At 56.2% G+C, this 24,097-nt stretch overlaps 4 protein-coding genes across 4 annotated transcripts; 2 read left to right on the top strand and 2 right to left on the bottom strand.

Moving 5' to 3' along the window:
- Window positions 1-249: 249 nt before the first annotated feature.
- On the bottom strand, window positions 250-3,944 carry COCSUDRAFT_41038 (hypothetical protein; the record flags this gene model as incomplete). Its single annotated transcript, XM_005649201.1, has 11 exons — window positions 250-447; window positions 634-839; window positions 975-1,142; window positions 1,244-1,427; window positions 1,750-1,900; window positions 2,013-2,129; window positions 2,332-2,519; window positions 2,630-2,703; window positions 2,799-2,847; window positions 2,939-3,210; window positions 3,821-3,944. The coding sequence occupies 11 exons, from the start codon at window positions 3,942-3,944 to the stop codon at window positions 250-252; spliced, it is 1,731 nt and encodes a 576-aa protein (XP_005649258.1).
- Window positions 3,945-7,241: 3,297 nt separating this feature from the next.
- COCSUDRAFT_14219 (DEAD-domain-containing protein) lies at window positions 7,242-13,391 on the top strand (the record flags this gene model as incomplete). Its single annotated transcript, XM_005649202.1, has 15 exons — window positions 7,242-7,398; window positions 7,584-7,807; window positions 8,069-8,217; window positions 8,346-8,485; window positions 8,601-8,679; window positions 10,041-10,110; window positions 10,278-10,433; window positions 10,577-10,700; window positions 10,822-10,973; window positions 11,146-11,281; window positions 11,508-11,749; window positions 11,970-12,149; window positions 12,291-12,398; window positions 12,561-12,797; window positions 12,987-13,391. Coding segments are annotated over 15 exons (2,559 nt in total), but the record flags the coding sequence as incomplete, so codon positions are not given.
- Window positions 13,392-16,523: 3,132 nt separating this feature from the next.
- Window positions 16,524-21,806, bottom strand: COCSUDRAFT_46919 (hypothetical protein; the record flags this gene model as incomplete). The annotated part of the gene is made up of 13 exons (XM_005649203.1): window positions 16,524-17,322; window positions 17,474-17,555; window positions 17,770-17,994; window positions 18,266-18,492; window positions 18,722-18,858; window positions 18,929-19,128; window positions 19,497-19,602; window positions 19,709-19,819; window positions 19,992-20,192; window positions 20,370-20,521; window positions 20,663-20,822; window positions 20,978-21,176; window positions 21,577-21,806. 13 exons carry the CDS (start codon window positions 21,804-21,806, stop codon window positions 16,524-16,526), a joined length of 2,829 nt encoding a protein of 942 aa, XP_005649260.1.
- Window positions 21,807-22,678: 872 nt separating this feature from the next.
- On the top strand, window positions 22,679-23,774 carry COCSUDRAFT_14214 (NAD(P)-binding protein; the record flags this gene model as incomplete). Its single annotated transcript, XM_005649204.1, has 5 exons — window positions 22,679-22,837; window positions 22,920-23,021; window positions 23,115-23,211; window positions 23,293-23,442; window positions 23,581-23,774. The coding sequence occupies 5 exons, from the start codon at window positions 22,679-22,681 to the stop codon at window positions 23,772-23,774; spliced, it is 702 nt and encodes a 233-aa protein (XP_005649261.1).
- Window positions 23,775-24,097: the final 323 nt, after the last annotated feature.

The following is a 24,097-nucleotide window of genomic DNA, read 5'->3' on the forward strand; positions in this document are numbered from 1 at the left end:
CTAATTTGCAGGCATAGCCTCCTCAGCAAGGGTAATCAACAGTGCATGCGCATGCTCACAAGCGCTCAAACATAGTAAGGTGCACGAAACTTAAGAAATGTTTCTCATAAATATTCTGAGGAGGCAGAGTTCATTTATTGACCAGCCTGACATCTCAACATAAGTTCCTGTTCATTTTAGATAAGTTCTACAAAATTCAATCTGTGACAAGGCTTGATTTGCTCCCCCAGAACTGAGATGCATGGAATGTCACGTCTGCTTGTTCCAGCGCCCACTGCTGCGGATGACGCCACGAACTGGTCCCTGTGGCATAGATACAGCAGCTGTAGCCGGCGCGCCCTGATTGCCTCGGGGCGGCTCATGTTGCTGCTGCATGACCCCTTGAGGCTGCTTCTGCTGCTGTGCGCGCTTTGCGGCTGCGGCAGCCTTGGCCCTCTCCTTTGCTTCCTGACCGGCATTAAAACATTGCTTAATAGCTTCTCCATCACCGGCACGGGTCATCACACCACGGAACCGCCGCTGAATAATACTACAGCTTGAAGGCGCTTGCACTTTGGAAACCCTTGCGATCCTACTCAAGGGGCACACTGTCCAATACTGATGATAAAGAAGCTCAATGGACAGGACCCTCACCTGTGCCCTCTGACGCTCCTCCTTCTCCTGAGCTGCGCGCGCTGCGGCCAGCAAGCCTTCCGAGTTGAGCTTTGGCGCAGAACCGATGATGGCCCCCCGATTTTTGGCGGGAGCCTTCTTGATCTGGTACGTTGCCTCCGGCGCTTGCAAGTCAGCCAAGCTCTGCTGCTGCGCTGCCGCCACCTGCCCATCTGCTGCAAAAGCCCCTGTTGCAACAAATCAAGTGTCATCCTCAGCATTAATTTTGCAGTAGACGAGCTGTACTTGCAGCAGGTAACCTACTTCAAAGCCGAAAATTCAGAGAACGTAAGCATCATTAATATGATGCCAGGAGTTCTCACCTGTGGTACTTTGTGCAGCTTCGCCGGCTGGATCAGCAGATTGCTGTGCAGGGTCGTAGAAGTGGCCAGTGGCAGGGTCCAAGCCGAGCCACTGCTGGCTCTCAGTGACAAAGTAGAGGCCTGTGTTTGCGTCATAGTAGTACCCCGAGCTGCAGTCATGGTAGTACCCTGCAATGTGTGAAACCGGCATGTAAGAGCCTCCATTGCATGTAGGTCGAATACACCATCTTCATCAGGGCAGGATGTACATCCCAGCAGGCAAAGCTCACCAGAGGTACTGTCGTACGCAAAGCCTGATGCAGCTTGAACTTCGGTTGCTGCAGCGGAGGTTTCTGGCAGTGCTTGCTCTGCCTGGCTGTTGTCTGCAGCGTTTACAGATAACGCCGCCTGCAGGGCCGCCTCATCAATGTCCTTTGGTGCCCAGTCAGTGTACGCAGACATTGCTGCCGCTGCCTGCAACATGCCCCAATCCTCAGTATTCGTCAATAAGTTCCCGATGCCGGATTACATGCAAGATACTTGCTAGTAGTGCATGGCAATGTTGATGATGGCATCACCTGCAGGGCATCGGCAGCAGGCCCAGAGGCTGGAGCACGGTCCTTTGCATAGCACAGCCTCAGCGTGCCAGCCTGGCCTTCCACTGGGGAGTTCTGAAAGAAGAATGAACTCCAGTCATGCACCATGAGATGAAGCACGCAGCGTCTTGCAGGTGAGCACAAAAAGGAATGGTGCCTTAGACGATTTGTGACTAGTTGACGAAAAGAGGTGTGCGCACCTGGAAAAGCTGAAGGGATCTGCCTGCATCAGCCAAAGAGTGGAACTGCACAAAGCAAAAGCCCCTGGGCTCCCCAATGTATTTGTCCCGGACCAGCCTGACCTCCTTGACTGGCACATGCTTCGCAAAGAGACCGTGCAGCACATCCTCCCTAAGCACCACACTTCCAAGTGAGCATTGTACTGGAAATGAAGCTGGCTTAATGACCACAGATTCTGAGGATATCAAAATTGTCATCATTATTGAAGGAAAGGTGGACTTACGTTGTGTGCGGATCAATGTTAGACACCTTCAGGACTGAAGATGGCCCCTCTGGGCCGGCTGTCACCCTCTTCACATCTGGTGCTCTAATGGTGCTGCATTGATAGCACTCCAGCCGCCTGAAGCATAATCGGCTTTCGTCAGAAGTCCTGTGGGACCGCCTACCTAACACACCTTTTGCTCTTTTCTTTGGGACATCCCAAGGAAGGCAGTAATCGGGGGGGAATACACTCTTATCGCTGACTTTCATTATCAGGGCTTATGCAATAAACAGCGTGTATTAAGGCAGTGTGTGCCCAGGTGCTCTTGAAGTCAAAGTACCGGGAGAAGTTCACGGCTTGGCACATGCTGCAGATCCAGTCCAGCAAGGACTGATCGCTGCTGCCAGCTGCATGCGCGGGCTGTGGAGACACGCTGTACTCCAGTTGCAGACTCTGTCCCATCAGCTTTAGCTCCTCTGCAGCTTCAGACTCCATCAGTGCCCTTGCCGATTCTACACTGTCAAAATCCTGCAGCACATGAACGCGGTGTGTTCAGTAAAACAGCCATATCGAAGGACAGGTCGGCAAACATTTCATGCTACTGTGAAATTAAAGGTGTAGAACAACTGGATGCTCACCACAAACGCGTAGCCCTTTGACCGGCCCGTGGATCGATCCCTACTGACTCGCACTTGGCGCACACCAGGAAAACCTGCTTGGATCAACACAATCAGCCTTGCACCCATGCTTGCGTCATTGCAAAGTCAAACAAATTTCCTGCCATCCCATGCAATAAAGTGGCCTTACCAGAGAGAAGCAGGTAGAAGTCTGCTTCCTCTGCCTCCTCTGGCACCCCCTGCATCCCAGACATGCCCAGTCACACACCACGCTGCGAGAGCCGCTAATGTGCTTGTAGCTTTAAGGCACGGGGAAGCAGCGGCACGCACCCGGACGTAGAGGGTGGCAGAGGGCTGATCGTCCCGCCACCCCCGCCGCCTCCGCCGGTGGGAGCGGCCAGCGCGCTCGGCCCAGTCGGAGGACTGATCCTCGTCAGACCAGGCAGCCGCTTTGAAATCGTACGGCTCCTCCCCCTCCTCGGACCCGTAACGGTCACCGGAGCGGCCGCGCGCATCTGGCGGCTGGGCCGGCGCGGAGATGTCACCCTCTAGGCCGGCCTCCAAGTTCGCTCCGTATGCGCTGTATCCGCTGTAGGCATCTGCTGGAGGCGCCAGCGGGACAGCAGTCACGATCTGGCCCCATGCGTATCGAGGGGCGGTATCGAGGCCTACCAGAGCCAGTGGGCAACATGGCGGAGTCTGCAGGCTTCAAGGGGCAATGAGCGGTGTGGGGCTCTAGAGGATGCAACGGCCGCCATGCTGCCGGCCGCGGCCCGGAGGTCTCCTATCCTGACTCTACCTTGGTAGTGGTTGCTTGCGCCACCATGATGCGCATACTGCTGCTGTTGCTCCATGGACGCATAGTGCTCATAGCCAGCTGGCGGCTGCGAGGATCCAGCCTGTGCAAGTGTTTGGAAAGATCTTGAGCAAATTTGCAGGAAGGCAAGCAGGACCTCCGCAGGACACCTCCGTGTATCGCGCGACGAGCTGAACAGAGGAAAGGAACGGGTATCTCCTGTCAATCAGCTGAACTGTGACGTCACCACAAAGACAAGTGCAGATCCGTACCCAGCGGTCCTCAAAACCTCCTTGCTGCAGGCTTGGCCTGCGCTCGCGGCTATGGTCCCTGCGGCGGAATACTAACCTGCTTCAGCTGTTCTGCGAGAACAACTTTTTCCCAACAAAAAATGAAAAAGTGTGGAAGAAGAGAACCTGTGATGTCGATCAGGTGAGCGGTTCCTGGTCCTGGATCTGGGACTATGTCTTCTGTAAGGATCCTCTTCTGCCTCCCTTTCCCTGCTCCTGTGACGCCACCTTTCAGTCCTCCGGTACCCATCGCTTTCTTCTCTGTATCTCTCTCTGCTTCTGTCCCTGTCACTGCCCCATTGTCTATCTCTACTTCGTTCCCTCGGCCTTCTCCCATCGTACTTTCTGGCAGTATCATGCGAACTGTTAGCGTAGCCACACACACGCATGATTTGATGCCTTTTAAGTTTACATACGTAAGAGCCCGAAAAGCTTGCAAGACGCACCTGTCTTCTCGGGTCATCGTCAGCAGCTCAATCTTTGGTCAATGATGCTTGAAGCAGCAGCAGCTGCAAGCTGATCAGCGCCGATAATTGAACGATCCCTAAGTTGAGGTCATAGCTCTGGGATGCAAATTCCCCAATGCCAAGGGCCATCGCCCAGATCAAGTCATCCTGATGCTGACGACTGCAAAGCATGCAAAGCAGCAAAGCAAACAGGACATCTGAGAGTGCCAAGCTTCTTGAGATCAGGGTAAGTGATCTCATATTTAATTCTATTGCAGTGTCAGGTATCGATGGATGTATCTGTAGATGTGAGAAGCCTCACCGGGAGGTTCGCAAGCATATCTGCTAGAAGTGATCAGACTGTCGGTGATCTGAGACGCAGTGTGCAATCGCAATGGGCGTGCAGCTACATCTTGCGGCTCTATAATCGGGTGATGAAGAAACACATATGGTTGTGCACGTAAATGGTTCTTTAAGTTTAACTTTGTACAGCACTGCTGATCATTCCTGTGTTTAATATTGTAGGGGGCTGAAGTGCCGGATAAAACACAGCTTAGCACCTTGCAACTTCAACCAGGAGAATTTCTGGTAAGCAAGTGCTGGACAATTATCCCTGCTGTGTAAGAAATGCATTCAACAGCAGCACTGCTGAGCCGCAGTACTGTCCATGCTGTGCTTTCCTTCCGCAGGTAGCTATAGAAACGAAGAAGAAGAGGAAACTAGCACATGGTGCAGTGGTCCAAAGCAGGCCAGGCACAGACCCTCAAGCATCTCAATTATCGAAGCCGGACTTGGCACCTGCAACCTCCCATGCAGCGGACGTGGCAGGGAAGACAGTGGAGCCTCCGTCCCCTGAGATTGGGCAGGCATCAGGACTTCTCTCGCCAGCAGGACAGCCACTGTTTGCCGTACCATCAGCTGTCCACTCGCCTGCCACATCTGAGGGCAATTTCACACTACTGCCAGGCTATGTGTCACGGCCAGGCCCATCACCCTTGAAGCAGCCAGCTCAACAGCTTTACCCCACAGTGAGCCAGGGTGGGTTCTTGGCACCCAGCCAAGTACACGCCAAAGCGCAAGATGCAGCACGTCCGGTGATCAATGAAGGAGAGGACCCTCTCTGGAAGGAGCTTTCAGAGGAGCTGAAACGTGTCAGGGAGTTGCCAATCGAAGGCCCGGCAGCAACTGCGCCTTCAGGAGAAAATGCCGCTGACAGTGACCGGACACAGAAGCCAGCAGGCAAGCCCAGGCGCGCCAGGCGAGCAGCCAGAGTGCAGCAGCAGCCAGCAAGCGAAGAGACGGCCCAAGCGACAGCAGAACAATCATTGTCCTCTCTGTCGCGTTTGCACGAAGCTCCAAGCAAATTGACTCCTGCGGTGCGCCACTACCAGCCTCGCCTCATGCTGCAGGAAATGTCTGCCAGGCGTTTGTAGCATCTGACATGTGGCGGTGTGTGCCGCGCAGGAGAATGCCATTATTGTGGAGCTGCCTCTCCCGCCTGTGTTGGACGAATTGCACCAGATCTTCTTGGCACTCAACGGCGTCTACTCCTTCTTGCTGTCGCAGCACATTCAGGCACGCCCTTCCGCTTTGTTTTAGTGTGCACATTCAGCTGCCTGTGGCTCTCAATCAATATCTTGATATTCAACGTTCTTGTGTCTGCAGGCCACTTGGCGGAATGTGAAAAAGGCCATACGTGCCATACCTGGTGCTGAGGGCGCCCAGCTGAGCGATGTGGAGGCTATGGCAGACCTGTGTCCAAGTGTAGTGATCCTTCGCAACAGAAACAGGTCCTGCTTTGCTCCACTAGCCCTAGTCTCCCACTGAACGCGCTTGCCGCTGCACCTCTGTCAATTGCTTGAATTCCTGAACCCCAACTATTCGAATTGCATCTATTCATGCCCGTGATGCAGGATGCATGCACGTGCAGGTTTGAATCACCACGCTCGGTGCGCCACCTGAACGCGGCGGGCAGGCGTGGCAGCGGGGCCAGCAGCAGCGGCAGCGAGGGCGGCCTGGACGCCATCCCCGTCAACACCGCCAACCCGGCCGAGATCCGCACCGACGGCGCAGGCACGGTCTACAAGGGCGAGCGCGACAGCTTTGTCATCGAGATTATCGACCCCGGCCAGCGGGTCACGCCCCCGGCGACCCACCTGCAGGACCTTGGAGCTGACAACCTGCTGGATGCTCTGCTGGGGGACTTTGAGGCGGGAGCCGATGCGCCCAGCCTCGGCGGGAAGACGGAGACCAAGCACAGGCAGACGCAGACGCAGCGCGGCCTCAACAACGCCAACGCGCGGCGCGCCCGGGCATTCCGCGCCGGCCTCGTCAGAGCGGTGGCGCTCGTGCACCAGCGCTTTCTGCATGACCTTGCACAGGGGCAGGACGACGGCAGCACAGCTGCTGCAGCTGCAGAGCAGGGTGCAGGAGAGCCCGGGGCAGGCGGCAGGGTGCTCAGGTTGGGCCGCGCAGCGAGCGGCGCCGCTGCTGCTGTGCAGAAGGCTCTTCCGACAATGAAAGGGAGGGCGCGCAAGGGGAAGGTCAAGGAGGCGGCGGAGGATGGGCAGCAGTGGGATCCGCTGGTGGAGGGCGACTGGCACCCGGAGTTCCCTGTGCGGACGCTGGAACTGAGCTCTCTGAGGGAGGCGGTCAGGAAGCACGAAGCGCAGAACAGGGGCAGCGGCAGTGCCAGTGATGAGGATGAGGCCCTTGCAGGTCTCTGACCCACTCCTGCATCACACATCTACTTCCCCATCCTTGACACTCCACTCTCAGACCTGCAAATGTGGATTTGCAGAGTTCCAGTCTTTTGTGTGGATTTACAGGCCAGCAGAAGGAGACATGGGGTGGAAGGGGGCGCAGGCGCAGGGCAGAGCCTCGGCCACCGAAGCTGCACCGCCGGCACGAGCCATGCCGTGATACAACGCCTCTGGCCCCGGAGGCCTTCCTTGCCCATCTGCAGACGGTCTCCTGGTACAAGGGACAGGTATGGCTTCTTCACGCTTTTGCCACTCACTGCTTGTCTCTCTACCACTGCCTGATCCCTGCAGCAGTCTGTGCAGCTTACCACCTACAACCTCTGAAACAGCGCTTGTTCCGGACAGATCGTGCACACGGAGCAGATTCCTGCGCGGGCAGCAAAGTGCAGCAAACCGGCCGCCGCTCTGTCAGCACCGGTAATGAAAGCGCTGTCCGCACGGGGAGTGACCGGCCTCTTCACCCACCAGGCCCAGGCAATTGATGCCGCCCTTGCAGGTGCTCCAGGAACTTCCAAAATAGTGCTTGCATCTTGCCTACCACAGTTCTGTGCACTTTGCGGGGTCCTCAGCATTTATGTTATTGTCGAGCTGTCCAGCGTATGCAGGGGCTCTTCCACATATTCTTGATCAAAGACAACCAATAGCAGTCACCCAAACAGCTGCGTTGAATTGGGCGCGCAGGGAAGCATGTGGTGGTGTGCACGTCCACAGCCAGCGGCAAGTCGCTCTGCTACAACCTGCCCATCTTGGAGGCGCTGGTGAAGGACCCACGCGCGACGGCGCTGTACATGTTCCCGACCAAGGCCCTCGCGCAGGACCAGCTGCGCGCCCTCAGGGAGCTCTGCGCCGCCGCTTTTGGTGACAAGGCGCCCTCCATCGACATCTATGATGGCGATACTCCCCAGGTGAGGCACCAGGATGCTTCTGGACTCATACGATTGCATAAGATTGCCTGTCCAATTCTGAGGTACCCCAAGCAGAAGCACCCCACATGGAGAGGCCTCCATCAAAAAGATGATCCCAACTTTTACCGACATTGGTGTCACAATTTAGGCCCTGCATCATGCAACTGTGCAGGGCCTTGATCCCAATGCGCATGATAGCGCATGAAGCCCAGTACTTGAAGCCGCTGACTCTGACATGGGCTATCTTGGATATGCCTGCAGGAGGATCGTGGGGAGGTCAGGGAGCGTGCTCACCTGCTGATCACCAACCCAGACATGCTGCACTGCAGCATCCTGCCGGTGCACGGGCAGTTCTCCCGCTTCCTGAGCAACCTCCGCTACATTGTTGTGGACGAAGGGCACGCCTACAGGTGCTTAGGCGCCATACCATGCCACTTTCTCGGGACAATTTCTGCCTCAGTGGATGTAGCTATGTGCGTGCTCGGGTCAGCAGTTTGCCAGTCCAAGCTTGGTTGGTGACGCTGCTGGCTTGCCACAGGGGTGTGTTTGGGTGCCATGCTGCGCTGGTGCTGCGGCGCTTGCAACGCATCTGCCAGCGGGAGTACAGGAGGGATCCTCGCTTCATTGTTGCCAGTGCCACCATCGCCAATCCTCAGGAGCACATCCAGCAGCTGCTAGGTGATGGCAGTTGTCATCCGTGCCTTTTGCAAGTGCAGGCTCAGCTACCATGGACCTTTTGACCATAATATTGATTTCTGGTGGCTAAATGTGACCTCACAATTCATGGCCTCAGGGGTGCCGAGCGTCCACGTGGTGTCCGAGGATGGCTCGCCCCATGGGCACAAGAGCTTTATCATGTGGAACCCGCCCCTGTCGATACCGCCGCCCAAGCCAGGGCAGGAGAAGGAGAGGCAGCCGCGCATGTCCCACACCGAGGGCCGCACCCGCCAGGGCAACAAGAGGTGCTTCAAAATCTCATCTTCCCTGTTGTTTCAACAACGTGGCCATGCATACAAAAAAACTTGTAAATTTTTGGGTCTATTTCTCATGATGGACTCAGGAGGAAGGTGAAGTTTAAGATTTGGCTCAAAGTGCCTGAGACACTTGTGGTGGTGGTGTCTCAGGAAGCAGATGGAGTGGCTGCGCTCGAGGCTGCAGGAGGGAGAGCAGGCGCGCGGTGCAGGCATACACCTGGGCGCGTCCGGTGCAGGCGTGTGGAGCCCCTCGGACGCCGACTGGCTCTCGGCCGCGCGCATCGGCCGCAGGCGCCGCGCAGTTGCCGGCTCCGCCCTGGCCGATGCCTCGGTGCAGCCAATGGACCATCCCCTTTCTTCATTTGTCTTTGAGAAGTGCCATGTTCTTTTATTCTGTGTTTTGATCCTGTATGCCTGCTTGTCAGCACAATGTATCCTTGATGCATGAAAGGGACCTGACTAATGATGATGAAAAGGTGGGTGGTGAGCAGGGCATGGAACCGGCGTCTGCGGTGCTGGCGGCTGCGGCTGCCAAGGACACCACGCTGTCCACGCTCAGCAAGCTGCTCAGCCCGCCCGAGCTGGGCGACGGCGAGCGCTCTGAGTCAGACGCGGACGAAGCCGAGGCAAACCTGGAGCCCTATGCAGCTGAGCAGATGCCTGTGGCAACTCTCAGCATGGCCACAGAGCAGGCTCAGAACAACGCAGCACCCCTCACAGAGGAGCAACGCAGGCTGCAGGCCCTCGTGCAGAGCACCGTATTGCCCCGCCGCCAGGTATTGCCAGCTCCAGAGCATCTTGTACACCTGTGAGGCGGGCATGATGTATTTTGAACTTTCAACTTTTATCTTTGTTGAAGGGAATATGGGTGTTTTGCAGGCGGCTGCTCCACAGAAGGAGCTGTCCCACCAGGACTACCTGCACGACCCCAACAACCTCCCGCGCCCGCTGCTGAAGCGGCGCACTGTAGGCCTGCAGGAGCTGACGGCTGGGGCTAGGCAGCAACCTTCTCAGCCCTTGAGCAAGACCAGCGAAGCCGCCCGCACAGTGTCCCTGGCCACTGAAACAGCAGAGGATAAGGAGGCCAGAGAAGAGGTGCAGGTGGGCCCCCGGCCATATGTCCTATCAGTCAGCTGTATCTACGTGTGCTTGTTTGCTGTCAGACACAATGGGGTGCATCATGAGTTCTGTGTGGACAAGAGTAATTATGTTATGGTACACTGCCAGGCGCGGCTGCCTGGGAGGGAGTGGCGGGAGAGGCATGGCGCTGCGGGGGTGCCTTCAGATGAGCGCCGTGGCAGCCCTATTGTGGAGCTCAGTCTGCTGCTGGTGCGATGCATGCTCTTCTACATAATTTCATTGCCTTGCAGTTGCTTTGCACAGGGGGCTCTATATTTAACTAGATAGGTAGCTCCCTGCTTTGCAGCTTGCTCTCTCACTGCTTAGAAAGTTCGCTTCTGTTCCGGCTCCAGCAATTCTGTGTGCGGTCGGTGCAGGCCGAGTGCGTGCAGCATGGGTTGCGCACCATCGCCTTCTGCAACACGCGCAAGCTATGCGAGCTGGTCACTGCCTACACACGTGAGACGCTCAAGGCCACAGCTCCAGAACTGGCTTCCTCTATCTCTGTGTACCGCGCAGGCTACAGCCCGCAGGTGCATGGCTTATTAACTCCTGCTTATCATGCTGATGGATGATTGCGTTTGAATTACGCAGTGGTCAGTAATAAAAATGATTGCTTGGCGCATTGCATGCATCAACGAATAATGAAATTCACCAAAATTTGCTCATGGTCCAGGAGCGCCGAGAGATTGAGAGCGCGTTGTTCAATGGCAAGCTGTGGGCAGTTGCCGCAACAAACGCTTTGGAATTGGGCGTCGACGTGGGCTCCCTGGATGCCACTTTGCACCTCGGGTTCCCAGGTGGGCAGCAACATTACGATGTTTTCATCGTCATTGGAAGAGCTTATTGAGGGTTGAAGAAGCTCATCAAATGCTCCATGATGTACCTTGCACTGTTGTGAGAGGCATCGTCTTGCGACAGGTTCGGTGGCCAGCCTGTGGCAGCAGGCCGGGCGGGCGGGGCGCAGGGAGCAGCCGTCCGTCTCCATCTACATCGGCTTTGATGGGCCGCTGGACCAGTACTTCATGCACCAGCCAGAAAACCTGTTCAAGCGCCCCATCGAGACTGCTCAGGTGACTGCCACCTCTGCCCACCTTCAGTCGCATGAGTGACACCATGCACCTCATGCAGTAGGGCTGAAGATGCAAGATGTAATATGCATGCTGCCCTTCGCTCTGGGGATGCTGCTTACATGTACAGAAATATCTGCAATGTCTGAAAAGCTGTGCGCATGGGTGGGTACAGATCGACCCGGAGAATGAGCAGCTCCTGCAGCAGCACCTGGCATGTGCAGCGGCGGAGACGCCCCTGCTGCTACAGGACGACCAGGCCTATTTTGGCCCCCGCGTCCCAGAGATTGCCAGCTTCCTCCAGTCCGTGGGTGCGCTTTATGCGCGCTTGTTTCCCTCCATGAGCCCTGTGAGTTTGTCTTCTTCCAGAGAGCCAAGTGTGCCACTGCTCCAACTGCATGGGAAGCTGAGAAGACAATTGCTTGAATCGACGATTTTGTAGACAAGGCTGCAAAGCATTTTATAGACAGAGGGAAGTCTCTACAGCGATGCAGCAAGACAAGCGACACTGACGGTATCAGGGGTGTGGCTGGGCAGGGCTCGTGAACAGGCATCCGCACGCCAGCACCCCAGACGTGCTGTTCTATGTGGGCAGCAAGGACAATCCAGCGCGCCAAATAAATCTGCGGGCCATCGACCCGGAGCGCTACAGCATCGTCAACGAGGCGGCCGGGGGCGAGGTGCTGGAGGAGATCGAGGAGAGCAAGGCCTTCTTTGAGGTCTATGACGGCGCCGTCTACCTCTACCAGGCGAGGCCCCAGGCATTAACACTATGCATCGTGGGGGTGGTGCATTGCATGATGTGCAAATGATGCATCTGCCTGCTGGTACTATTTTCTGAGCTCTTTGGTCTATCTACTCGCTGCTGTTCACAGGGAACACTTCAGCCAATTTGCTTGGTGCCAGTCTCCAGCATGTGGGAGCGAAGCAATGTCAGATGCTGTTATTATTTCTCTGCTTGCTTCTTTGCTGGTGTTCACGAAAGGTGCGAGTGTGCAGGGCCGGACGTACCTGTGCAAGAAGCTGGACCTGAGCTCGCGCGTGGCGGTGGTGCGGCCGGCGGACCTCAAGTACTACACCAAGACGCGCGACTTCTGCGACGTCCACGTCATCGGCGGCCGCACCGCCTACGCCAAGCACAGCGTACACCCCGCCATCTTGACTCTTATCGCAACACCCGTTGGCACCTCAGTTGGCACCTGAGAGCATGTTAACGAAGAATGGCAGATGGTGGGGATGTGCTTCATAGTTGAGAGGTGCATGCAGGGGCCTGCAAGTGAGCAGCCTGAGCAGATGCCCAGCTCAGCTCGGTGCGACGAGTGCCAGGTGACCACTCGTTGGCTCGGCTTCTACCGCGTGTGGCAGGGCAGCGGGGAGGTCTTTGACACAGTCGATCTCTTCCTTCCGGACGTCCAGTTCAACACCCAGGTGGGTCACCCTAGCTCTCACCCTTCCGCACACAACCAGCCTGTACTTTCACAGGGCATGTCAATTTTGCCAGAAGGTCCCATGCATGGGCAAGCCGCACTTGACAGAGTGCAATTGCCATCAGAGGTCATTGCTGCATGCATTGTGTTGCTTGGCGTGCAGGCGGCGTACATCCGGGTGCCGCAGTCGGCGCGCATGGCGTTGCAGGCGCAGGGGCTGCCGTTCCGGGACGGGCTGCATGCGGCATCGCATGCGCTGGCCAACGTGGTGCCGCTGTTCCTGCTGTGCAACGCGTCCGACCTGGGAAACGAGTGCGACAATCCGTACGACACGCGCTTCCGCCCCGAGCGCCTCCTTGTCTACGATAAACACCCTGGCGGCATCGGCCTCGCCAAGCAGGTGTGCACGCTCCAGCTCAGCGCTGACTTGGCACTTGCAGCTGATCAGCTTTATTGTCTAATGCTTTGGCCCTCATGCTATGCTTACATTGGCTGCATGGTGCTGCAATGAACAGGCATGGTGTTACACTTTATAGATCCCTTCTGAGTCACAATCTTGCACTTGAATATAACTTCGGCATCGTTGCAGGCGCGGCCGCTGTTCCCGCAGCTGCTGCGGCGGGCGCTGGAACTGATCCGTGGGTGCGACTGCTGCTCGATGGCGGGCTGCCCCGCGTGCATCCAGAGCCTGGGCTGCACCGAGTACAACGCCGTGCTGCACAAGCGCGCCGCCATCGCCATCCTGGAACTCACCCTGGCCGCTGAGGCCGAGTACGCCGACCGGCTGCGCTTGCAGGTCCTCACTCACTCGCTGCAGCAGCTGTGCTGTTCTTGTGATGAATATGCTTCTCTTCGGCAGCAGTGTTTAATTGTGAGCGCCAAGCTTCTAAGGATCCTTGCGCGCTGGTGTGCACTGCAGGAGTTGAGGAGTGGGCCGTCGCTTGAAGGCGGGCACCTGGGAGAACTCACGATTCCTGAACTAGATGCAACTTAGCCAGTCATGTATACCGAGTAAAAAGTACAGTAATTGTGTCATGCTCGAGCCTACCACCCGACTCAGTGTCACTCGGTGTTGAGACGCTCTCAATGAGAGCCCTGCGGTGCACGTGCCGCTGCGGCTCAGCCTCATATGAGGTAGCAGGCCTGGGAGAACTGCAGCATGAATCCTTCACAAAACAGAGGAGACATTATATTTTGCAATTGCAATGTGACATGTAAAATTCTGTATCAGAGTTGCATATAAAAATGTCATTCTTCTCATGGCCCCTTCTGGGCCCTACCTCAAACTCCCTAAGGCCTGTAAATTTACGGGAGATTTTAGATCGAGAGTACCATCTGCTGATCAACCTTGGACAAATGCCACCTGATATCGTGTAGTCTGTCAAACGAAGTCTCGCACATTGTTTATGAGATCAGCATAATCTTATGGACAACCTCTGGAAGTGACACATTCCCATGCGCCTCACGTAGAAGGCTATACAGCAAGATGGACGGTTTCTGGGATTTATGGGAAGGGATAAAGCATGTGATGTTCAACGGGACTCAGGGTATTCAGGCTCCTAGTATCGCAAAAGAAGAATTTCGTGGAGGTGAGGATGCTGCTTTGGGCGTGATCAAAGAAAACACAAAGTCTCACTTGCAGCACCACGCTGGCAAGTCTGTCATATTCCAGGCTCAACTCACTTTACCTTGCAGGCAACGCCATTCCTCTTGCATCTGACAGCATAATTCAAACCGTCACCAGCATTCCCAATCTTCGAGATCTTGCTAGTGCAAGTGTGAAGCTCAGACCAGGTGGGGCAATGCTACTTTTCCTTCAGTGGTATAATGGATACAGGTATCCAAGGGGTTTAGCATATTTCTTCTTGTAACTAATTGAACGGGCTGATATGTATCGCAGGAGTTGTCTACCGCTGTGCTTGTCCGTATCAAAGCAACTGCAGTGACCTCGCCCTTCTTGAGGAGGACCTGAACATCACTCGCCTGGTGAAGCCCATGACACAAGTCGTGGACCATAATGCATCTGCAGTCCTCTTGAGTGATTTTTATTGGAGAGTGGCACTGAAGTTGGATCTACTTTGTGCAGATAGACCTTCGGACTAATTATGAGTGGAAGGAGGACAAGCCCAGCAAAGTCGTCCAGAACGCCACCATCTGGAAGTCCAGAAGGGACAGCACAGGTTCCGTGCAGGTAGTTTCCATTGGAATCTCCACTTATGCCCAGCTGTCTGGTCCCGAAAGACACCGCCATGCCGGGTCGTGCACTACAGCAAATGCATTTTGAGGCCAGATCGCCGCTGACTGTGCAAGTTCTGTGGCCCAATGCAGCTAGAGAATTTGCAGGATTCTGACACAGACGAGGATGGTTTCATCATCTACCGTGTCTCCCTCCAAGAATGGTAATACAAACAACAAGCACACTGTCCCACTTCTTGCGTGATTCCTCGTGCTTTGCATCAATGATCATGACACCATACCACTTGACAGCATGATGCATGCAGGAGTATCTACACGCGCGCATTTGTGCTGCGGCTGCCCATGCATCGCGCACTGCCCATCCTTCTCTGGCTGGCAATCGCAAAGGTGCTGAGGTGGAAACCGCCTGTGCACCAAGTCCGCAGCCGAGTCATCGCCGAGGCGAATCGGGAAGGCTTGTATGGGATGTACGTGACAATCCTGGGAGCATTCCGGCCAGAGATGGCATGCGCCTTGCGTGTGAGCGTCTGCCACCACACACCCCTCTACCTTGCTTATCACCTTGCATCACTTCTGGCACTCGGAGGCCTGCTGAGATTGACAGGTGAATTTGCCGGTGCATAGGTGGTTCTGGAGGCACTCAAAGCCAAAGAGCCTGTGGCGCTGTTCTGCAAGCTGGGCAAGGACCGTACAGGCCTGCTAACCATGCTCATACTGGCGTGCTGTGGGGTCTCAGATGACGAGATTGTGGCTGACTACATCCGGTGAGGCCTCAGCCACAGCCTTAGACTCTGTGCCTCTTGTCATGTTGGTGCAGGACAGCTTGCCACTGGGAGACAATTTGACTCGCTGCTGCAAAGTTCAAAACCATCAACCTTTTGCCGAGCTTTGACTTTTCCACGCAGGTCAAAGCATATCCCATCCCTGAAGAAGGATCCCACGCTCAAAAAACTTGAGGGCTTCAATGCTGAGCTTTTCTCCAAGGCGCCCGCCACCACTCTTCTGGCAGTGCTGCAGCATTTGCGACTGACATACGGCAGCATTCCTGCATACTTGAAATCGTGTGGGTTCTCGGAGGAAGAGCAAAGCGAGCTAGCAGCTTTGCTGATGTCAACAACAAAATGATGCATGGTTTTTACAGTATTCTTCGAAGAATCGGATGCTGAACGTGAAGCACTGCACATTTCCTTGTACAACTACCAATTGGTTGATCAGGCTCGCTGAAATAGTTATTTGCGCATTGTTGGTAGGGACTTTATATTTATTTAAGATGATATTCAGAGGCTCTCACAAATCTCAGTCGATGACTTGCGGTTGTAAATGACATTGCAGAAGAATTATAGCTGGTGCCACAAGCTTGGCCCAGTCATGCAAGCTTGCCAAGGTCTTTACCGGCAGCGAACCAGAGATCTAGAGTAGAGCTGTGGAAGCATGAAAGATGAACAGCAAACCTCAAAAGAATTCCTGGGAAAGAAGTTGCCCCCCGAATACTGCCTACAACTTGCGTGATCTTGCTGCATGATGTCTGGACATGCACACAGATTTTAGCTGAGGCTGCATTGGAACTAAATACATCAGTGCAACCAACTCACCAATTGCCTCACCTGACCTAACTGATATGGAGAAAAGCTCATCCCACATTGTGCTGACTCGCTTGTTGAAACTCAATGGACTCATGGGTTGATACTCCTAGTTCCTAATCATCCAGAAGCGCGGCGTTACCAATGCAAACACCAGCACGCTCTCGAGCTGCTTCCTGCCCATATCACGGAGTAGCCTATTAAGGCACAATGCACATTTGGGCATCAAACAGGATGCCGCTTCCTCTTAAGAATGGGAGATGGCTCAGTTCGGCTGAGAACACAACAGCATCCCACATCTACACGCCTATGCATGTACAAAGCTCTACGAGGCTCACAGTCACTTGCACCTATGTGGAGAGCTGCGCATCCACCATGCTCCCGCTCTGGCCTGCTGGATGCACGCCATTCTGCTGCAAGGCACTTGCAGGCTCGTGGCCCTGCGAGGGTGCCTGGGGCTGCTGGGCTGGCTTGGGCTGCTGCGGCGGCAGAGCACCCAGCGGGGCATGTAGATGCGCAGGGAGTGGAGCCGCTGCCGCGCTGGACGCCGCGGGTGCTGCTGAGGAGGGCAGGACCCAGCTGTACCTCGGAGGCGTGGTGCTCTGCGTGGGAGCTGCCAGATCTGCCCGTCCCAGGAAGCGCGCCGGCTGCCCGGTTGCCGGCTGCGCAGCGGTGGCAGAGCTGCCGATTGGGTAGGCCTGTGGGTTGGGCATGTACTGCGCCAAGCCCCGCACCCCAGCACTGCTCGGCCGCTGCAGTGCCAGGTAGGGGCTGGCACCGTTCATGGGAGCAACCCCAGGGGCATGGCTCACTGGGGGCCGCGGCCCGCCCACAAAGCCGGCGGCGGAGGCGCTCGCCACTGGTGGCCTCAGCTGCGGAGCTGTTGTCCCGCCCACTGGAGGCTGCAGGAAGGCTGGCAGCACGTAGATGGGCGCGGCTGTGTTGGGCGGTGCAGTGGACATGGTGACAGGGGGAGCCCGAGGGGGCCCGACAGCTTGCGGCAACAGCTGAGCCGCCGAGCTGCTGAGTGGGACAGGAGGAGCAGACCCCGGTGCCAATCTGTGACCCGCGGTGGCGCCAAAGTTGGTCCCTGCTGACACGGGAGGCTGCATCTGGGAAAATGCTGCCAGTGGGTTTGGCTTCGTCCCCCTGCGCAAGCATATTCCTGGTACATTAGCCACGTCTGAGGCCGCAGCACGTCTGAGGCCGCAGCCTTGCAGGCCGATCAGCAGCAGGTGATGGACAGGAAAAGTCACGATTTAGTCGACAGGGCGACGGTGTGTGGAGGCCAGGCACTCACAGCTGGCTGTCGCTGGCGGCCTCGAAGGCAGCATTGATGATGGGCGCCATCTCCGCGAGCAAGGCAGCCATAGCATGCACCGCTGCGCACACATAATTGCCATCGTCAGCCTTCCTTAAAAACACTGTGCACCTGAGCTACTAATGCGCTCCCAGTATCAGAACGGTTGAGTGCTGCTATCACTTCTTGAGAACCACCTGACGCCTGGAAGAAACAGAAGTGCTGCAGGTGGATATCGCTGACATGGCCGACGGGCACATAATAAACTAGGAATACAAGAGCGGCAGACGGCGCACCTTGGCCCGGGGAGGGTCCCTTGACGGCGACGCACTTTTCGAGGACAGCCTGGCGCAGGGCGACGACCTTGGAATCGGTGCTCCGGCCCAAGCCCTGGCGGAAGCGGTCCTTGTCCGCGCTCGGCCGCATCTCCCACCGGTCCGCCACCGTCGCCAGGCTCACTATGAATCCCGCCAGCCGATCCCTCACGTTCACCGTCGTCGCAAACGGCACCGGCCGACCCCCTGCACCACACCCAAGCCCCCGCTCTCAAACCCTCTCCTACAGCCCCTGCAACTTCCTCAATGACGACATTACTGACTCCACCTCCCCACGTCGTGCGAACAATCGTCACAAGACTGCCTCACATGACCCCGCCTGCTCCTCATCTGCTCTGCAGGGATGACTAACAGAGTGTGCGACTCTGATGCAGCACTGATGAATGGTCAAGAGCTTATCCAGACATGTGAAATTGCTGATCGGGGAGATTGACTCTCTGCGAGCACAGCGGCTCACCGGTCGCGCCCGAGGACCTGGCAGTGGCGACGGCCGCGTTGACGCCGTACATGGCGGCCTGCCCCTGCATCTGCTTCTGTTCCTCGGCCGTGCCGGAGCGCGCCGCCCCCCACGGCCTCGCGCCGGCCGGCGTTGCGGGAGGGGGCGCCGTCTGCGTGCACGCGTCCGCCACCTGGCGCATGCCCTCGCGCGCCCCCGGCATCCCTGTCCGAGTGCGCCGAGCCACCCTGCTCGTCCGCGTTCATTCATCCGTCAGCCACGGCTCCGTCAACATGGATAGCAGTTCTCCTGACATTAAAAAATGCATGCCATCTGAGGCTGCTTGCTTCAGTTGAGTAGCCTGGACTAGCAGAAAAGCTGACGGGTGCAGAGAGCACATGGCGCACCCAAGAGTTGCAATTATGGACAAATTTTTCGGGATGCAAGAGATGTCTCATATAGAAGAAGGGTGCGCACTTGGGCAGCTTGGCGGCGGGAGGCAGGCAGGTCTCCTCGTCCTCATTGTAGCTAAAGTCGGCTGCGTGCACGCTGCGAGACCTGTGCGGGCGCAGCCGCGGCAGCTCCTCTGCCTCCCCTCCCTCACCGCTGGTGCCCTGTCGTTGCACCACAGTGGACGCATCAGCGAAACCCGCCCCTTGGCCAGCTCCGGCACTGAGTGCTCACTAGAAGGTGTGTGTTCTGTGTAGATATGGTAAGCTGGATGTGGAGAGTCACCGCGGGTGCGGTGCTGCCGTCGAGCAGCAGGAGTGCCATGGCGGCCTCCTCCATGACGGGCCCCTTCTGCTGCGGCGCGGCCTGTGGGCTGCTGCTGCGCTGGAAGAAGTGGTACACGCTGTCCTGGGGTGCCGTCCGTTGCCTCTTGCCTGTGACACGGCACCACATAGAGAGTCACTTGCATGAGATTGGCAACAGGGCGGGTCCCACGCACACTTTCACAGAAGGTAAAATAAAGAAATATAAGCAAGGGCGACAACGGTTGACTCACTGCGGCGGGGTGCGGCCTCGTCATCCTCTGAGGGTCTTGTGCTGCCCTCCCTGTGTGCCTCAGGAGTGCTGTGCCTGCTGAGGCCCCTGCTTTTGCTCCTGCTCCTTTTGCCCTCCCCTGCACATGGACACAGGCTTAGTCCTGTGGCCTTGGCCATTAAAGGCTACAAATCGCCCAAGACAAATGCTATCAGTTGTCTTCTGTTGCAGAGGGCATAATGTTGGGCTTGAGTGCAAGAAGCCTCACCAGATTTTCCATTGCTGCTAGGTTTGTGTTCATCATCCTGAGCCGCGCCCACAGCGGCAACGGAGGGCTCGGCTTCCTCGGCAGTGCCATCCCCACTGCCCTGCACCTGTGCAGCCAGGACCCTCGGCTTGTCTCTCATCCATTGACATGATAGATTGCAATTGTCACAAGAACGTTGTTTTAAGCACTACATCGGGCAGCATGGTGTGAACCTTCTTGCTCTCCCTGTCCTGATCCATCTTGATTGCCCCTTCTTTGGGGTCATCCTGCAGCATCTTCCAATATTCTGCAGCACTCTCAGGGATGCCGGCAATCTCCATGTCCTGTGCACAGCCACCAGTGTGGTCAAACTCGCTGACATGGCCTGCTGCAGAACATTTCTGCTGTTGTTGAGAGTACAGTTGAGCAATTTTGCCATGACAATCAAGAAATAGCTGAGTGGCGCGCCTGAGGCTCCTGGGTGTCAGGCGTTTCAAGCTGCTCCGAGCCTGCCACTGTGTGGCCCCACTTCATGGCGATGGTGCTAGGGTGCAGGTGCATGGCTTCTGCCGGCTGCGGGGCGGACATTGCGGTCGATGCGGCCGGCGGCACGAGGCCGGGCGGCGGCTGCGTGGGAGTGGCAGCCTCCAGCCGAGGGGTGGCGGGCCGGCTCTGACCTTGGCCCTCTTCAGACACCATTGCCGGTGTGCTCTCAGCCTGCACACGCACAAGCCTCCATCAGTCCGAGTCTTTGCCCACCAGACCAGCCTTCACGTTCCACTTAAGACAGACAACAATCAAGGGAGACAAATGACTGGTGCAGAGTCTGAATAGTTTGGACATCTCGAGCTGGCAGCCAGACAGGGTGACAGGGGGTTAGGAGCAGATGCGCACCTGAACACTGGAGCCAGGATTGCGCGCGGTGGGGGCGATCTTCATCGAGGGGGGTGGCACTGGCACCCAGCGCGCCTTGGAGGTCACTTCCGGCCTGCTGCTGGGAGTGGCACTAATTGACCTGCTGCTCTGCACCTGGAAGTTGTGCGTCCCTGCAGCAAGGGGAGGACACTCAGCCATTGATCAATGTGCAAGCCGGCAAGCTGGCATAGGACCCCCGAGATTTACACCACAAACGATCCCTCAACGCGTCACTTGAGAAACTAGAGATGTGGGCAAGCTGCGGTTCGCACGGTGGACTGTGCCGCGCTTGGCCCGGCTCTCGATGAGGCCCAGTTCCTGCATGTAGCGCTCCACGGGGCCCTGCAGCGGCCGCTCCGACCCGCGGTTCACGCGGCGCAGTGTCGCGTTCCAGTGGTTCTTCACTGCATTGCACGTGCGCCCTGGCAGCATCTGCACCACACGCACGCACATGGTAATAACGAGATTGCATGCCGAAGAGCCACCGAGGGCTCTGTGGGACGTTGACTCAAAAGTGGCATCGCCCAAAACTTGCTTTTCAAGGGTGCTTTTCTGAGCAGTTTTGGGGCATGCAGGGAAATGCCCACCTTGGCGATGTCTGCCCAGGCATTCCGGTAGATGCGGTGCTGGACAACCAGCATGGCTTCCTCCTCCTCGGTCCAGGAGCCCTTCAGGATGTCTGGCCGCAGCTCATGGTTCCAGCGCTCGCGCAGCTGCTTGCCGATACGCCCCTGGAAGTGCGGCACCAGCTTGGACCACGACCCCTCTCCATATTTGTCGACCAGCCTGAAGACAACAGCAATATGTGACCATCTGGACTGGAGTGTCGGTCTCATGCATTGAAAGATCGGTTCAAGAGAGTCTGACCATGCCATGTGCCTTACCGATCCGCCCCTGATCATCAAAGTATAATCAACGGCATTTTTGGTTCACTACGATGCAGGGATGCACGATTGTCAGAAAAGACCGTGCCTGACAGGGAGGTTTAAGATGGGAGGCATCATAATGAAAATGGAGTCATTGACAGGTCACAGGCCCTGTCTACAGGCGCTTCACAGAACAATGAACCATTCAGAGTCTCGTGAATGTGGCACCTGCCGTTGCTGAGCCAGTAAATCGGCAGATAACCCTACACAACGCAAAACCTGTGCCCACATATCTACGCTCATGGTGGCGTGAGCCTCACTCTTTCAGCTTGGCATCCTCTTCTGTCGTCCAGCCGCCCTTTATTTCCGCAACAGGGTGTTGTCGCCTTCGCCGCCCAGACTTCGTCAGGCCCGAAAGTTTTAAGCTGCTGTCGGGTGAATTGGGCGGAGATCTGTCCCTCTTAGGAGTGCCGGGCTCCGGGTTGTGGGGAGAAGCTGAGCGTGATGGTTCTGCATCAGGAAGAGGCGGCATTGCCGCGTTCACCGGCATATCTGCATTATTGAGACCCGGAGGCTGCGCGTGAGCCATCCTTCCTTAATTTCGCGTCCGGCGCTGTCTAAAGCGACCAGCTCAGGGCGCCCCCGAGTGCCAACGGTGCGATACAACGTCTTGAAAGGTTGCGCAAGACATTCGCGTTTCAGAAGGCCTCTACCGAAAGAAGCGCCCAGAACACGGTTACACTCGAGGTTCCATCAATAATATATCCCTGACCTCGGGGGAAATGCAGGGCAAAATGCTGCCACATGTGGACCTTCTTGGTTCACTTCAGCGATATTGCTTCATTGAGACAACGCAACTCTTCACATTTTGGTGGATCCAAAGGTGAAAGAGGTCATCGACCCGCCGACCTGCCACACTTCGCGTTATCTGCCTTCACTTTGACGAGAACCCAGGATCTGCATCGAACTTGCATTCAGAGATTTAGATGCTTGCTCGCTTCTGATTGCGGAGATGATGTAGAAAAATTGCCTTTATCGTGAGCATCTTCTCCCGGAAGGCAATTTCGCGGCGATGCTCAGAGGACTGACACGTCTGCACCAAGCTTATTGGATCCACGCCAAACAGAATCCGTCTTCTGTGTCAAAGTTTACTACTAGTCACCATCTGACAGGTCGAAATCACCTTGTTTGGAGCACACAATCGAGCACTAGGCACCACTTTGCAGACAACAAACGTGCTCCATTAAGTACTAGCAGTGCTGGCACCACGTTGGGAGGTAGTCTCGCTGACGAAACAGAGGTAATGATGACCCTTGCAATGTCCCTTTTAGCAAGTAGTCTTTCTTGGGGCTCCCTCAGGCCTGCTGTGAGGTCTTTCAACATTGAAGAAACGAATTTCGCATGGGTGATGACCAGGAGTTCATGGGGCCGCCTAAGCTGGTCATCTTTGGAGGGAATGGCTTTGTGGGAAGCCGCGTGTGTGAGGAAGCCCTGAAGACGGGTCTGAGTGTGGTCAGCGTGAACCGCTCAGGACCACCAAAGCAGTCAGCTGACTGGGTGAAAGGCGTCGAGTGGGTCCAGGTGAGTTTGCCACTGCCATGCCAAAATGGCACTGTGTCAACATACTGCATTCTGACGGATATGCCACCATCATCTCGTGCAGGCGGACGTTTTCGATGTCAGCTCGTGGCGGGATCAACTGAAGGGCGCCGTTGGGGTCATCAGTTGCTTGGGCGCTTTTGGGTCAAACGATTTCATGCAGAAGGTGTGTAATGGCTCGTTCTATACCAGAAAAGTCGTGGCGTTCCACAGTCAATTGGGATGCCTTCAGCAGATGCCTGAAAGATGACAAATACAGATCTGTGGAGACTCGAACATCACAGTCTTCAATGAGGCAGCAGATGCTGGCGTTCCACGGGCTGCCTTCATCTCAGTGCACGACTACGGCTTTCCAGGTGAGCCACACAACAGATGCGTCGCTTGGTGCCTGCGTTGCTGCATGGAGCTGCCCGTGCAAGTTTGCGTTGCTTGCGCAGGCGCTGTCTTGCCGGGTTACTTCCAGGGAAAGAAGAGGGCAGAGGAATTGCTGGCCCTGAAGTTCCCACAGGGCGGTGTTGCGCTTCGGCCAGGCTTCATCTATGGGACCAGGAATGTTGGGGGTGTCGGCATCCCCTTGGGAGCCATAGGTAGGCCCTCCCGGCATTCACGATACTCGATACGAGTATACTGATAATGCAAACTCCTGTCATGAAGCAGCCAGAGATGTGATGCCAAATCTACATTGGTACCACCTTTCCCAAGTACATTGCTGCATGGCTGTGCAGGCTACCCGCTCGACAAAGTTCTGGGTGTTCTGCCGACAAAGTCTCTGGCAGGCGTCCCACTGTTGGGAGCAGGTTTTGTGCCTCCAGTCAGCGTAGCTGCTGTGGCAAAAGCAGCAGTCACTGCGGCAACAGACCCATCAGTCGAGGCGGGGATCCTAGATGTGTGGCAGATCAAAGCGTATGAATCCCCTTGAAAACTTTTAGTTGGCATAAAATAAGTGGTCCTCCTGCCAAGTGGTGCTGACATGGTCTTGGGTTCCTGCACGTGACTGGTGCAGTAGCGCTTGAACCAAATTGGTATTGGAATGCTGGATAATATTGTACAAGAGCTCTCAAAGCTGGGTAGCACTTGAGTAGCACTTGAAGGGCCAGTACTCTGCCGATGGACGCTTGTCAACAGTGTAGATGTGTTGAAATTGGTATACAGAGTGATCAAGCGGAGACTGTCTGTAGGTTGAATGCCATTGGTGCACCTAGTGGGTGCAGGCAGCCTCAGCCTGTGGCGGGCTGCCCTCTA

The sequence above is a fragment of the Coccomyxa subellipsoidea genome (genome assembly GCF_000258705.1).
Source record: "Coccomyxa subellipsoidea C-169, whole genome shotgun sequence".
Lineage (NCBI taxonomy): Eukaryota > Viridiplantae > Chlorophyta > Trebouxiophyceae > Coccomyxaceae > Coccomyxa > Coccomyxa subellipsoidea.